A 14,119-nucleotide genomic window follows, 5' to 3' on the forward strand; every position below is an offset into this window, starting at 1 on the left:
ACCTGTAAACCTTAAGTTTCCTATATTCTCAGGACCAAAAAGTCTCCCTTTTCTTTTTCAACAACCCACTCTGTGGGCAATGAAACAGGTCATTTTGGGAGCACATCCTGTACTGACACGACATCCCACAGCGCCAATTAACCAGGACTGTGCCCACTTTGCTACACAATAGGTTTGTATTGTTTCTTTTTACACAGATACATATTCCCTTGTCCCAACAACAGCATAAAAAAGGTGTTTTTGTTTTTTAAATGACCTCTTGGTTTGTTTGGGGATTCAAATGCTCAAGTGAGTCTAGTTTCAATTTTTAAAGATCTTAAATCTCTCCCAGAAAGACTTTAATGACCTGTTTCCAAAGTCACAGATTTTTAGATGTTAATAGTTAGACTAAAAGTCCAAATTTCCTAACCCAGTTTCTCTTGAGATCAACAGTAAAATTTCATGTTAGAGGTGAGAACCTGGAAAAGAATTTTTATTTGCCAGAGAGGTTGGAGCCAGAGCAGCTAGGAGTACAGCCATTACCTCCAGCCATTTCCTCACACCTGCTTTGCAACACCAAGAGAAAGCCCTTCATTCTGTTTAGGGGAAGAGCAGTACAAGCACAGCTTTATCTATCTGTCTATCTATTTACTTAGAGACAAGGTCTGGATTTATCACCCGGGCTGGAGTGCAGTGGCGCGATCTTGGCTCACTGCAACCTCCACGGCCTCCCGAGTAGCTGGGGGACTACAGGCCCATGCCACCGTGCCCATCTAATTTTTGTAAAGACGGGATTTCACCATGTTGTCCAGGCTGGTCTCGAACTCGTGAGCTCAAGTGATCAGCCAGCCTTGGCCTCCCAAAGTGCTGGGATCACAAGCGTGAGCCACCACGCCCAGCCATAGCTTTCAATACACGCCAGGTAAGAAAAGGCGTAAAGATGCCAAGTGATTTGACAACTGCTAACTTAGCGGAAAGCGTAAAGGGAAAAGATGAGTAGTAACCACAGAAGGTGCGCTTGATACGATTTGATGAGAATGATACTTTCTCTCTCTGGTTCCCAAACGCATAACCCAGTCTAATCATGTGAAAAACGCCAAATTTCAACAGAAGGGCATTCTACAAAATACCTGACCAGTACTCCTCAAAACTGCCAAAGTCCTCAAGCCTGTAATCCCAGCAATTTGGGAGACCCAGGCAGGCAAATCACTTGAGCTCAGGAGTTCCAGACCAGTCTGGGCAACATGGCAAAACTCTGTCTCCACTAAAAACACAAAAAGGAGCTGGGTGTGGTGGCACGCACCTGTAATCCCAGCTACTTGGGTGGCTGAGGCAGGAGAATCACTTGAACCTGGGAGGCGGAGGCTGCAGTGAGCTGAGATCGGGCCACTGCACTCCAGCCTGGGTGACAAAGGAGTGAGACCCTGTCTCAAAAAGAAAAAACAAAAACAAAAAACACCTGCCAAAGTAATCAAAAACAGAAAGTCTGAGAAACAGGAGTCTGTTAATTACCAAGAAGAGCTGAAGGAGACATGACAAGTCAATGTAATGTCGTGTGCTGGATGGATCCTGGAACACAAGTAAGACATTAGGGGAAAACTAAGGAAATAAGAACAAAGTATGGGCTTTAGTGAATAATGTTATCAGTATTGGTTCATTAATTATGACAAATGTACCAAAGTAATGCAAGACAGTAACTACAGGAACTATTATAAGGGGTGTGGAGTATAGGGGAACTCTGTACTGTCTTGAAATTTTTCTGTAAATCATAATCTAACATGAAGTTTATTTTTTTAAAAAAGATGAGTGGTCAACGTTGGCTTGTCTCCAAACATTAATTACAACAGACGTAACAGAATTATTAATATTGTCACAGCTGGATGAACTGAGCTCAGGTACACCCTAATACAGTTTCAGTGGCCATAAGAGGAGAGAAAACAAGTGGTTTCTCTTCCCCTATTCCCTTGTCAAAATATATTGTGTCTGAGAACTTCCTTGGAAGAAGTCCACATCTCCATTTCTAGTAAGAAGTTTCTAGACTAATATTCAAGCCAAGTGGCATTGATTGGGATTCTGCTGAAGTAGATTTCTGTGCCTTAACTCAGTCCCTAGATGAAACTTTTGCTTTCAAACTTTCAGTATCTGCTTTACACTTTACAATTACCAAACTGTTAAATAACATCATAGTATTGAATCATTTACAAATGTTTATTAAATGTCAGTAATTTTTACAAACCAAATATTAATAGCAAGAGGCAAATATTTTGCAAAATATGTACAAAAGTAAAAAGCTGTAATGAACTAACAACTCATTTTATAAAATCAAACCACTCTTTCCACTTTTAGACCTCCTTTAGAAATAATTTATTGCCCATCCTGAACTAAAGCTCTGACAAAAAAATTTACAACAATTATCAGATAATGTGCTTAGTTCCTGGAAAGTTATAAAAAGATATATGTAAAAAAAAACCAAAACAAAACCCTAAGCCACAAATATTTTATAGACCTAATACAAGTCATGTTTTGTTAGGTACAGTATCTACGGGGTTATTACAAAATATACTTTTTTATAAGGCTTCTTGTGGTAAATGAGCTCTCACCAGAGTAGAGTAGTTTAGAAAAGCCACTTCAAACGTTTTGCGATCCTGCCTTCAAGAGGTAAAAGGTAAATGGCATAGTTTGTTGCACTGTTGCATATACTTTGCAAGAATTAATCTCTACCCCTTTCTTTCCTAGTACCACCAAATAGGCATGATTAAGGACAATTTATCACTTACTATGGCAAAAAATATCATAAACAAGCTTTCTTAATACAAACCAAAGTCACATACCAAGTAGTATATGACGTTCAGTGATATTCACTGACTGAAAATTTATGCACATTGAGTTCCAGCATACTCTGATCCATCTGTAAACTTTCATCATTAACAGCAGATTTGTATATGTCACAAAACTCTCCTTATCAAGCCATAAAATATTGCCGTATCATTCATGCTTTCAAAACAATGTTCATATAAGCTCTCGCATTTGAAACCAGATGGTAAGACCTGAATGCTACAAGAGTGAACATAACTTAAATGCTAACTATACGTTCAAGTACAGACATAAGAATGCTAGTGGTACAAACACTGTACTCCAAATAATGTTGCTAATCACCTACCAGCCTAAGACTAATATCTACTTGATGGAACTTGAAAAAGCCATAAAGTCCAACTTGTTTAAAATATTCAGACTTAGACTTACACTTCAAGATCTAGTATACATTTATTAAGCCCTAACCTCGTACCATAAAAAAATGGGCATGTGCTATATTTGGGACATGCGGACACCCCCACACCCACCCACAATCTCTCCCCTCCTCATGTTTACTAGACTGAAAAGCCACCCTGTATCCTATCATTAAAAAAAAAAAACAAAACAGAACAGTGCTTTTAGTCAAGCAGCACAACACAAGGACAGATAATCTGTGATTAACAGAAGCGAACACCTTAAAATGATGGGAGAGAGACAAATTAACTAGGTACTAAGTCAGATTTCCAAGTGAAAAAGACAAGCAAAACTTCTGGTCTTAATTTCTCAAATAAAACTAAAATAAATGAAATGGTAACAGAATGACTTTCTCTAAATTTATTAGGGAGTTTGTTACAAATGTTTGGGCTTTACAGGCATGATTTCATGGATTCAAACAAGAAATTAACACTGATATTTAGCCTTCTCATGACATACACAGAAATAACATTGCTACAAATTGCAATGGAGAGAATCTTGTTTCAAATGGCTTAGTTTGGGGTTTTGTCTAAATGTATCATTATATAATGAAAGCACCAATTTGAGGGTTTCTCAAATAGTGATTTGAATTTTAGGACATAACAGTATAACATGGTAACTTTATTCTTCATATATAAATAAGGCATAATTGGATGTGTAATAATGCTGAAAATACATTTTATCAAAAGCATAAATACAAGTATTTGGGTACACATTGAAAGTTAGGACTTAACCAATTTCTTCTTACAAAAAATGATAAGGACATATGGTATTTGTTGAATCTAAATCAGCACTTCTAATCATTTCTGGTATTAAGGTGATCTTATTTCCTTCCACTTTAAACCAACCACTGCCACCAACTGAATAAGGATTTCCCTAAACAGTCTCAATTTGAGAGACTAACCAGAGGACCTTTTCTATGCAAATTACATGCCAATACACCTTAAAAGAAAATAAGACAAAAGTGAATGATTTTTTTCATTCCATATTGCTTTCTTTGGTTGCAGAGCAATCCAGTGCCCTTTCCAGATAATAAAACTGAAATGAAGATTTCAATTTAATATTTGGCAGACAGCAACAATGCAGGTTATTAAAAATATTAAAGGGGCAGAGGCATGCTTTGAATTATTCAGATTTTCAGAAAACATTTGACAAAACCCTTTCTCTATAAAAGTTATGGTCTAAATTTATGTTGTTTTATAAGGCAACTGTGTATACTATACATTTCTTCAAGGTCAATGAAGACACTTGTGTGATATTTCTTCAGAATTAAATGAGAAGGCATTCAGATTTAAGAACAGAATGTAATACAGGATTAGGCACATTTTATTCCAAATCATAACCATAAAGATTTAGAAAATCAAATACATCAAAGAACTTTAAATCTAAATTACTTTTTTAGAGACTGGGGTAAGTTGGCATAGTGAAAATTATGAGCACCTTTTCAATTCTGTTCACTAAATTTCATCTCTCTCTTCATATAGTGGTATTTCAAAAGGATTCAGTTTTCATGATACAGGTGTAAGACTCCTTTCAAACGTTTTTAAAATACAACGTATAAAAAAATGTGGACTGAAGCCTTTAGATGGAATTTAAAAGTTCTACTGAATGTCAAAACAAGCCTAAGTTGAATATAAGTAATTCATTGCCTCAAAACATAGTCTAGATTTTAAAAGAATGTTGATTCTGAGACATTACATGCAGCAGGGAAGAAAACTGCAAATGCCCAAAATAACATGATATCTATTTGGTGTTTCAACACTTCTTGGTGGTAATCCAAATGGGGAAACTTGGTGATTTCTGCTTTGTCAGACAATACCTATGGTTCGTATCACAGATCTTAACTATGACTTAAGTAAGATGAAGTGTCCTCTTTCTATAGGGATCTAACTTGAGCCCTCACTGGAGTCAAATGTTTTGGCCATTCAATTTGCTAAATGTATGGGTAAACTCTCCACTGAATAGTCCAAATGTTACTGTGCACATATTCCGATATTCATTAGCACTGCAATTATGCTAATTTTGTGAATTTAAACAATGTATTCTTTTTGGCAAGAAGCACTAGATGTAGAACTATTCAAACATGCATTAGTGATACCATGAACACCTGCATCACGGTGCCGAGCTACGTATGTGTAGCTCACGGATTACCATGGCATGAAAACGCTAGAAGTTATATGGATACAATGATAGTGGAAGTTCAAATGTGAGAAAAGTCAGGTATGTCAAGAACAATCCCTGGTTAGTTCACTGAAAAGCCCCACTCTCATATCAGACAGCAAGACAGAACAACAGCCACTGACTTGGAAAGGCTGGGTGATCCATAACGACCAATCTTTCACGGACCAATAAAATACCTGAGTACACAGTCAGCTATACAGTAAAATGACAGATATCACAGTCTTAAAATTTTCAGAAAAAGTAGAAAAGCTGTCAGACTTTTCAAGCTGTCGCCAGCCTTGGACTTCTGTTTCTCTAATTGTAGCACTAAGTACAGCCTACAAGATAGTATTTCAGTACTGCAAACCAGCCATTCTGATGAGTTCACTATGAATGTATCTGCGATCACAAAGCTACTTTGTGGACACATTTTAATTTGGTAAGCAGTGGGGGGAGGTCAATGTAATCATCTTTAGGTGCGAACTAAAAAAATTACTACTGATCCTTAGAAGCATCCTTAAAACATTTAAAATATACCTCAAAAAAGCTGGACTTTCAACAACAACAATTATACAAATGTATACATACTGTATCTGTTAGAGACACACCAAGAATGAACAGGAATCTCAAATAATGCCTTCTTGAATAGTCTGACAGAAAAATACTGCCCTTAGCAAACTCCAAATAAACAAAACGATGCCACAAATGCCACAGTGTGGAGTAGATGGGACTGGACAGGACAGCAAAAGATAGATGTTTGTGATGATACAACAATGATTTCCTACAGTAAGGATTGGTCTTTACTGACCAACTGAGATAGGGCTTAAAAGTCAAATACATGACATTCTGGAACAGGTTAAGTTTATTTAGAAAGTTCTGTTACCAAGTTGCTTGCAGTTTTTAGTTGCTGCTATGGCCAGAATGTTTCACATATGGTACATTAAACTACATGATAATTAAATATGAGAAAGGCAAATTCTATTTCACTCATTAGGTTTGACCAAAACACGGTAAATAGTATTAGCTTGCCTTTTGCTCTCCCGTACCACCTGTGAACTCTTCATCAGCATCAGACCAAAGATCCTTATGTAGACTTGAAAACAGCAAGAACATTACCTTCAGAAACACAGAAATCTAAAAGCAAAACAGCTGTTGTGTATACAAGCAATTAAAATATGAAGGCTAAACCTTCTATAAATCTATAGAATGCCATTTCTTAGATCAAACTTTTTTCTAACAGCCCTTACAAAATAGGTCACCATAAAGCTGGGCAACAAGTGTCACTGCTATGTGTAAGGCGGACAGAAGATATCTTGTTTTGGAACTGAATATTCCTAACCTCATCCCTACAAGTATTTAAGGACACCTACGACACTTGGCACTGCAGGAGAATTCAGTTTGAAAAGTAGAATAATTTAAAGCCTGAAATATGCCTAGTCTGAGGTCAGCTGGGAAGTTTTAACTGGACTTGAATAGAAGCCATGGTGAAACAGATCAAAGCCTGCATTACAGCAAATCTTGGCGATGTCACTCAACAGCTTTCAGCCACAAACCAAAGGCCGCAGAAAAAGTACTAAGATTTTCAAGAAGTTAAAAGTAGAATTAAGATTGTTCTAATTCTGGTTGTAAACTGCTATTTTAAAAAACAAAACAAACAGAAAACATCAAAAACACAAAAAGATATTAAAACAGCAAGTCTTTTGTGCATCACTGTAGCATGAGCTGCTTGAGGTTGTCATGCAGAATAGTATCCTTCACGTCACGGAAAACGAGGCGGATGTTCTCCGTGTTGATAGCAGTGGTGAAGTGGTGGTATAAGGGCTTCTGCTGCTGGTCCCGGCGTTTGTTCCGGAAACATTCCACCAGGAATTTTTGGACGTCTCTTAAGCAGTGGGGATCCCCTTCAAATTCTAGGAAATAGTCTTTGATGCTCACAATTTGCACCTTCTCCTCAAGCAAGTCTGTCTTGTTTAAGAACAGAATTATGGAGACATTGCTGAAAACCCGGTTATTGACGATTGTTTCAAAAATGTTCAGAGACTCTGTAAGGCGATTGGTCAGTCGATCTTCCATAAGCACCTGGTCAAATTCACTTGAGGAAACAAGGAAAAGTATTGATGTCACACTGTCGAAACATTCAAACCAACGTTTCCTTTCTGATCTCTGACCACCTACATCAACCATTTTGAAAGGAACATTTTTTATTTCAAAGTCATATTCATGGATGCCTTTGGTGGGTCTTCTGGCAAGCAGAATATCTTGTTGTGATGGAATATAATCCTGGAAAAGAAAATAATTGTTTTATACTTAGTAATCCCGAAGTAATTCGAATTTTTAATGGACCACTAACTGGACTAGTGAATAGATATGCAAACAAAATGACCTTTTAAGTGACATTTTCAGATAGATTATGCTTATTATAAAATGCCAAGACTGGTCAGACATGGTGGGTCATGCCTATAATCCCAGCACTTTGGGAGGCTGAGGCAGGAGGACTGCTTGCGAAGCCCAGAGTTTGAGAGTATCCTGGGCAATATAGCAAGACCCCACTTGTGCTCCCCACAACAAAAGCCAAGATACATTAAAATGTTAGCAGGACAGGTTCAAAATTTACTACAAATGGCCAGAATCTACTTGTTCTCATCCCTGCAATACTACTTAAAATTTAAGCTGAAGTCTTATCAATTGTTCTCACTCACCCTCACTGCTATATATCTACCTGCAATCTTACTCCCCACTATCAGCCACTCTTGGTTCTAGCCAGAGTGATCTTCCTGTCTGCATATCCACCTTCTCCACACTGCTCCTTGCTCCTCTATTAAAAGCAATGGGGGCTGGGCGCGGTGGCTCACGCTTGTAATCCCAGCACTTTGGGAGGCCAAGACAGGCGGATCATGAGGTCAGGAGATTGAGACCATCCTGGATAACACAGTGAAACCCCATCTCTACTAAAAATACAAAAAAATTAGCCAGGTGTGGTGGCAGGTGCCTGTAGTCCCAGCTACTCAGGAGGCTGAGGCAGGCGAGTGGTGTGAACCCAGGAGGTGGAGCTTGCAGTGAGCTGAGATCACGCCACTGCACTCCAGCCTGGGTGACAGAGCAAGACTTTGTCTCAAAAAAAAAAAAAAAAAAAAAAAAAAAAGGCAATGGGATCTGATTCCAGTGCCAATTCACAAGGATCACTTCCCAGTTCCAAGTTCTGCCCACCTCTCTCTAACCTATTCTAAAAGTTCTTTTACTGTGCAACCTCACTCATGACTTAGAACTTCTATGTTTTCATTGCTGCTATATTACATGTGTGAAAAACCCTTTCTCTACTATAATTAACTATATTCTAGCTTTCTTACTTATTGACCCAAGAACTCAAAGTAGTCACTTACTCTGAGTGTCAGCACCTCCGTCTGTGAAATGGAGGTGATCACACTTGGTCTATCTACCTGGGAGGGAGGGTTGTTGCAAGGATCAAATGAGCTCTTCTCTGCACTCTTGGTCAGTGAACTCTAAGACCCTGAACAAACAGAAGCTGCTGGTCACACAAGTCACCGGCTACTCTGTGATGGCACACTTCCTTATGCAATGTAACTGGTTCTTCCTTGTCAGTCTAGCATTTTTCCAAAACTACAACACAACTTTCTGGTAATACATGAACGGGACAGCTAATATTTATCATCAAGGTCAAAATATTTTAAAAATCAAGGCAGGATTTAAAACAATGCTGACTGTTATTTACAATGCTGCACTTTATGCCTTTCTGAATAGTGTCATATGATTTTGAAATTTCATTACAACAAGAATACTCATTGTCTCAAAATGATGCAATGGAATTAAGAATATATATATATACATATTTTTTTGAGATGGAGTCTTGCTCTGTTGCCCAGATTGGAGTGCAGTGGTGGAATCTCGGCTCACTGCAACCTCTGCCTCCCGGGTTCAAGCGATTCTCCTCCTCAGCCTCCCAAATAGCTGGGACTACAGGTGTGCACCACCAAGGCCGGCTAATTCTTTGTATTTTTAGTAAAGACGGGGTTTCGCCATTTTGGCCAGGCTGGTCTCGAACTCCTGACCTCAAGTGATCCGCCCGCCTCAGCCTCCCAATGTGCTGGGATTATGGGCGTGAGCCACTGCACCTGGCCAGAATTTCGAATTTTTTAAAAGTAGGTGGATTCTTAGTTACTGGCAACCAACAGCCATTCATTAACTCTAGAGGACTCAAGTGTTAGCTTTTCCATGTTTTCTTCTAGCTTTGTTCACATACACGCCTGCTTTATTTATAATCAGCATATGCACACAGCGTTCAGCCTACCTCTACATTTTTGCTTAATATTTTGTGAACTGTTCCATATGCTGATACAATCATACCTCATTTTAAAAGACAATAAAATACACCAAATGCATTAATGTGCTGTACTTTACATTAACATTCACCTACTAGTGGTCATTAAGGTTGTTTCCAATTTTTAGCCATAATTAACAGAAATACTGCAATTAAAATTCTCATGCACATGTTTTTTTTTCTTTTGGACTATTTCCTAGGATTAAAATAATCAGGGATACGATTATGACATTAAAGGTTACAAATATTTTAATGACTCTGGATATTTAACACCCAAATGCTTTCTAGAAGGCAATACCAATTTACAGCATACACCTATGCCAGCTCCTTCAGAAACACACCGGGCCCTGAGCTTTTAAAAAATGTAATTCCATAAAAATAAAAAGTTCTCTATTATTGTCTCTATTAAAGCTAATAATCTAGTTAGCAATCTAAAGGCTGCTTCACATGAAGCACAGAACTTCATGCAGTCAAGTGCTAAACAGTCTGGCAGAGCAGAGTATGTTGATGAGGACACACACATACTAGCTGTGTGAAGAAGGAGAAACTTGCCTTATGAGGAGGCAAATGAAGCTGTGCTACATTTAGAGAGTAACAGATGACTCTAAGGCAATGGCTTTCAAAATTTTCCTAAGCAGCAGAAACCTTTCTCCCAGTGAACTCTTCTGTGTACGCCCAATACAGAAGTCAAACAAGCGGAGCTGCTCTGCCTGCAGTGGGCCCCGCTGGCCACAGCGCCAGCTTAGAGCTGCTGGCTCTGAGGAATACCTACAGGAAAATGATAAACTCTCTTTTCAAGGGCGACTCCCCCTGCCTCATGGAGTCTTCTTCAGCCTTTAAAATCTAGCCCTCCTACTCCGTAACTTGACACAAAGGGGCATGAATTCGAAAATGTCATTTGTCAAAAGATTTGGAAATCAGTCAACCCACTGTGTTCTATTTCTGTTTACAAACAACCTCTAAAGACACTAAAGTATAATAGATAATGCACAATATCATTTTCAAACACAAACTTCTTTCTCTAAACTGTTTTACTTCCAAGAAATAGCAGATAAAGCATTCCTCAAGAAAATGGTAGAGACCTGGACAGTTAGAGGGAGAAAAAAGAAGTGTCATGATTAAACAATAAAAATACTTTCACTTTGAAAAAATAAAAATCATTCAATATTCTGAGCTACCAATCACTCTAAATAAAGCAGGGAAGAATCAGAATGCCACCACTAAAAAAAAAAAAGAGAGAGAGAGAGACAAAGAAAGAAGCAAATAGCTTAATACATAATTTTTCTAAATTTCCTAACATCGATATCCTGACTTCTGCTTTCAAATGGCACTAAACAGAAACATTCGGTTTAAACACTTACTGGTTCTCCAAGTTTATCCAAGTTATCCAGGAAATATTTTACAGATTCACCCTAAAAACAAGAAGAAAACAAATAGTTATTAGGGCTTAGAAATGGAAGATCTTGTTACAACGGTTTATATCATACTGTCTGGTTGTACACTTAACCCAAACAGACTTTGTTTAGTCACCAATGTCAGACAGCTAACCTTCCTAAAAACATATAAAACATCTGCTCTGTCAGAGTGCTAAATCTGCAAAGGCAGGCTGATTTCACAAATGCTTACCAGAATCAATATCCCAAGTGATCATCTACTTGGACAGAATTACACACATGCTTTTTGCTGTAACTACGTATCCACAGTGAAGACATATAATTAGAAGATGAAAACTGCTTTTGAGATAAAACATAAATCTACATATAAAATTTAAGTGACAGTCTTTTTGTCTACATTTTCTAGCTTAATAGTGACGGTAGTTATCTTCAGAGACAAACCAAACCAGAGATGAGGTAAGAATACTGTACAAAATCCCCCAACCACAGGCATGGACAGGCGTGCCTTGCTCAGGAAGGTCCTGGATAGTGCTGCCAGCTTCACATCTCCAACAGGTCTCTTCCCGAGTGGCCTATCCTTTCTGAGCCCAGTTTTCTCTACAAAACTTTCAAACAATTTCAAACATCTAAACTGTACGAGAATACATTCCTAACATGAAAACGCTTGACCAGAGGACACAGAGAAGAGGGGAACTATTTTGGCAAAGAAGGGGTCTGTGTCCGAGTCTCCTAGTCCTCACCCCCTGCGTTTCACTTTCCCGCGGGATTCTACAGCTGCAGCACTGCCCCTGCCTGAAGCTACTTCCAAGTGTTCCTGAAGCAGCACCTCATTTAGTATGCCTGGGAATCATGTGAAGATCTCCTCACACTGCAGGCTCCGGTTTAGTAGGTCTGGGTGGGACCCCAGTTTCTGCAATCCAAGGAGTGCCTGGGACCACACTTTGAGTCACAAAGCTTGAAAGTAGCAGTTCTGTAATTTTTTGGTCTCAAGATCACACAATATGATCCAGCAATGGCACTGCTAGGTATATACCCAAAAGAAAGGAAATGAGCATATGGCGGAGAGAGATATCTGCACCCCCACGTTTACTGCGGCACTCTTCACAAAAGCCAAGATTTGGAAGCAGCCTAAGCGTCCATCAACAGATGAATGGATAAAGAAAATGTGATACACATACAGAATGGAGTCCTATTTAGCTATAAAAAAGAAAGATTCAGTCATTTGCAACAACATATATGAACTGTAGGTCATTATGTTAAGTGAAGTGAGACAGGCACAGAAAGACAAACATTGCATGCTATCACTTATTGGTAGGAGCTAAAAATCAAAGCAATTGAACCCATGGAGAGAGAGAAAAGGGTGGTTACCAAGGGCTGGGAAGGGCAGCAGGGGTTGGGGTGGCAGGAGGTGGGGACGGCTAATAGGTACAAAAGATAGTTAAAGCGAATGAATATGGACCAGTATTTGATAGCACAACAGGGTGACTACAGTCACTAATAATTTAAGTGTACATTTAGAAATAACTAAAAGAGTATAATTGGATTGTTTGTAACATAAAGGATAAATGCCTGAAGGGAGAGATACCCTATCTCCCATGAGTGACATGAGTGATTATTACGCATTGCATGCCTCTATCAAAACAGCTCATGTACGCCAGAAATATATCAATCTATTATGTGCCCACAAAAATTAAAAACAGAAAAATTAAAAAAATAAAAATGGAGGACATGGAAACAAATGATGATGTCTCTAGACTCAATAAGCTCAACAGCTTCTGATCACTTCTTTTTGTGTTTAGTGTCCTCATTCAAATTTTATACAAAGCTCAGTACGAGGCAACTGGTATCCTCTCCTCCTACCTTCCAAAAGTGTCTGGCAGATAAAATATGAATTACTGGGAGAAAGTTACCCTTCAATATTTTTTTCCTAACAATTTCAGAAGTGATCAAAGTCTTCTTGTTTTCTAATATTAATGTTAAGGAACAGATGTGAATTTCAGTCCTTTCTCTAACAAGGAGTGATTCTGGCCAAGTCTCTCAACTCCTCCAGGACTCCATTTCCCCCAGAGTTACATGAAGAAGTTCAGTGGTTCAACGGATAACCAACCACTTAAGTTCTGCCCTGTGCAACAATTTCAGTTAGTTCCACTGATTTAAAGTTAAGTTCTCCTTTCCTCATATGCCATGTGTCTGTTAATCCTAAATCTGCTTTTGTTGTGACTCATTCAAGTGGTGTTGCTTCCCCGTTCTTTGCTAATAAGTAAAGGATTTAATGTATTGTGCAAGAATATTACGGGTTTAAGACTCACTTTTTGCTGGTTATAACTTGAGACTCTCATATTTTTCACAGTTCATTTTATGTTACTGAAGGGAATTTTTTTTTTTTTTTTTTGAGACAGGGTCTCAATCTGTTGCCCAGGCTGGGGTGCAATGGCGCGATCTTGGCTCACTACAACCTCCACCTCCCGGGTTCAAGCCATTCTCCTGCCTCAGCCTCTGGGGTAGCTGGGATTATAGGTGTGTGCCTCGGCGCCTGGCTAATTTTTGTATTTTTAGTAGAGACAGGGTTTCTCCATGTTGGCCAGGCTGGTCTTGAACTCCTGACCTCAGGTGATCCACCCGTCTCGGCCTCCCAAAGTGCTGGGATTACAGGTGTGAGCCACCATGACCGGCCTGGAAATTTTAAAAATAAAATTTCAAAGAAATTTCATTTCACAGTTAACACTTTAAACACTTAAGATTGTTTTATTCGGCCCTTAGCTCTTGTTTCTCTGTTCAGAAGACTACAGGTAAGTTTCTAGGTTACTGTAGTAAGGCTGAAAAGTAAAAGTAGCATGGCACTCTGAAAAGTGTTCCAATATTTCTTTAGCCTTGTGGATATTTCAGCTCCATTTAAATGGCATAGCAGCCAGTGTTACCTGGGTTCTAGCCCGAAGACAGACTTTATTACTGACAAAGTCAACGAACAATAGTAGATAAGCTT

General features: G+C 38.7%; 1 protein-coding gene across 1 annotated transcript in view; it reads right to left on the reverse strand.

Moving 5' to 3' along the window:
• Window positions 1-2,168: 2,168 nt before the first annotated feature.
• GNA13 (G protein subunit alpha 13) overlaps window positions 2,169-14,119 on the reverse strand; it is a 47,536-nt gene continuing 35,585 nt past the window's right edge. Inside the window, exons 3-4 of the mRNA XM_002827733.6 lie at window positions 11,104-11,154; window positions 2,169-7,686 (exon numbers count right to left, since the gene is read on the reverse strand). Of these exons, the coding sequence (XP_002827779.1) occupies window positions 7,114-7,686; window positions 11,104-11,154 (624 nt within the window). The 3' untranslated portion in view covers window positions 2,169-7,113. The remainder of the gene's footprint in view (window positions 7,687-11,103; window positions 11,155-14,119) is intronic.

This window comes from Pongo abelii, chromosome 19 (assembly GCF_028885655.2).
Source record: "Pongo abelii isolate AG06213 chromosome 19, NHGRI_mPonAbe1-v2.0_pri, whole genome shotgun sequence".
Taxonomy (NCBI): Eukaryota; Metazoa; Chordata; class Mammalia; order Primates; family Hominidae; genus Pongo; species Pongo abelii.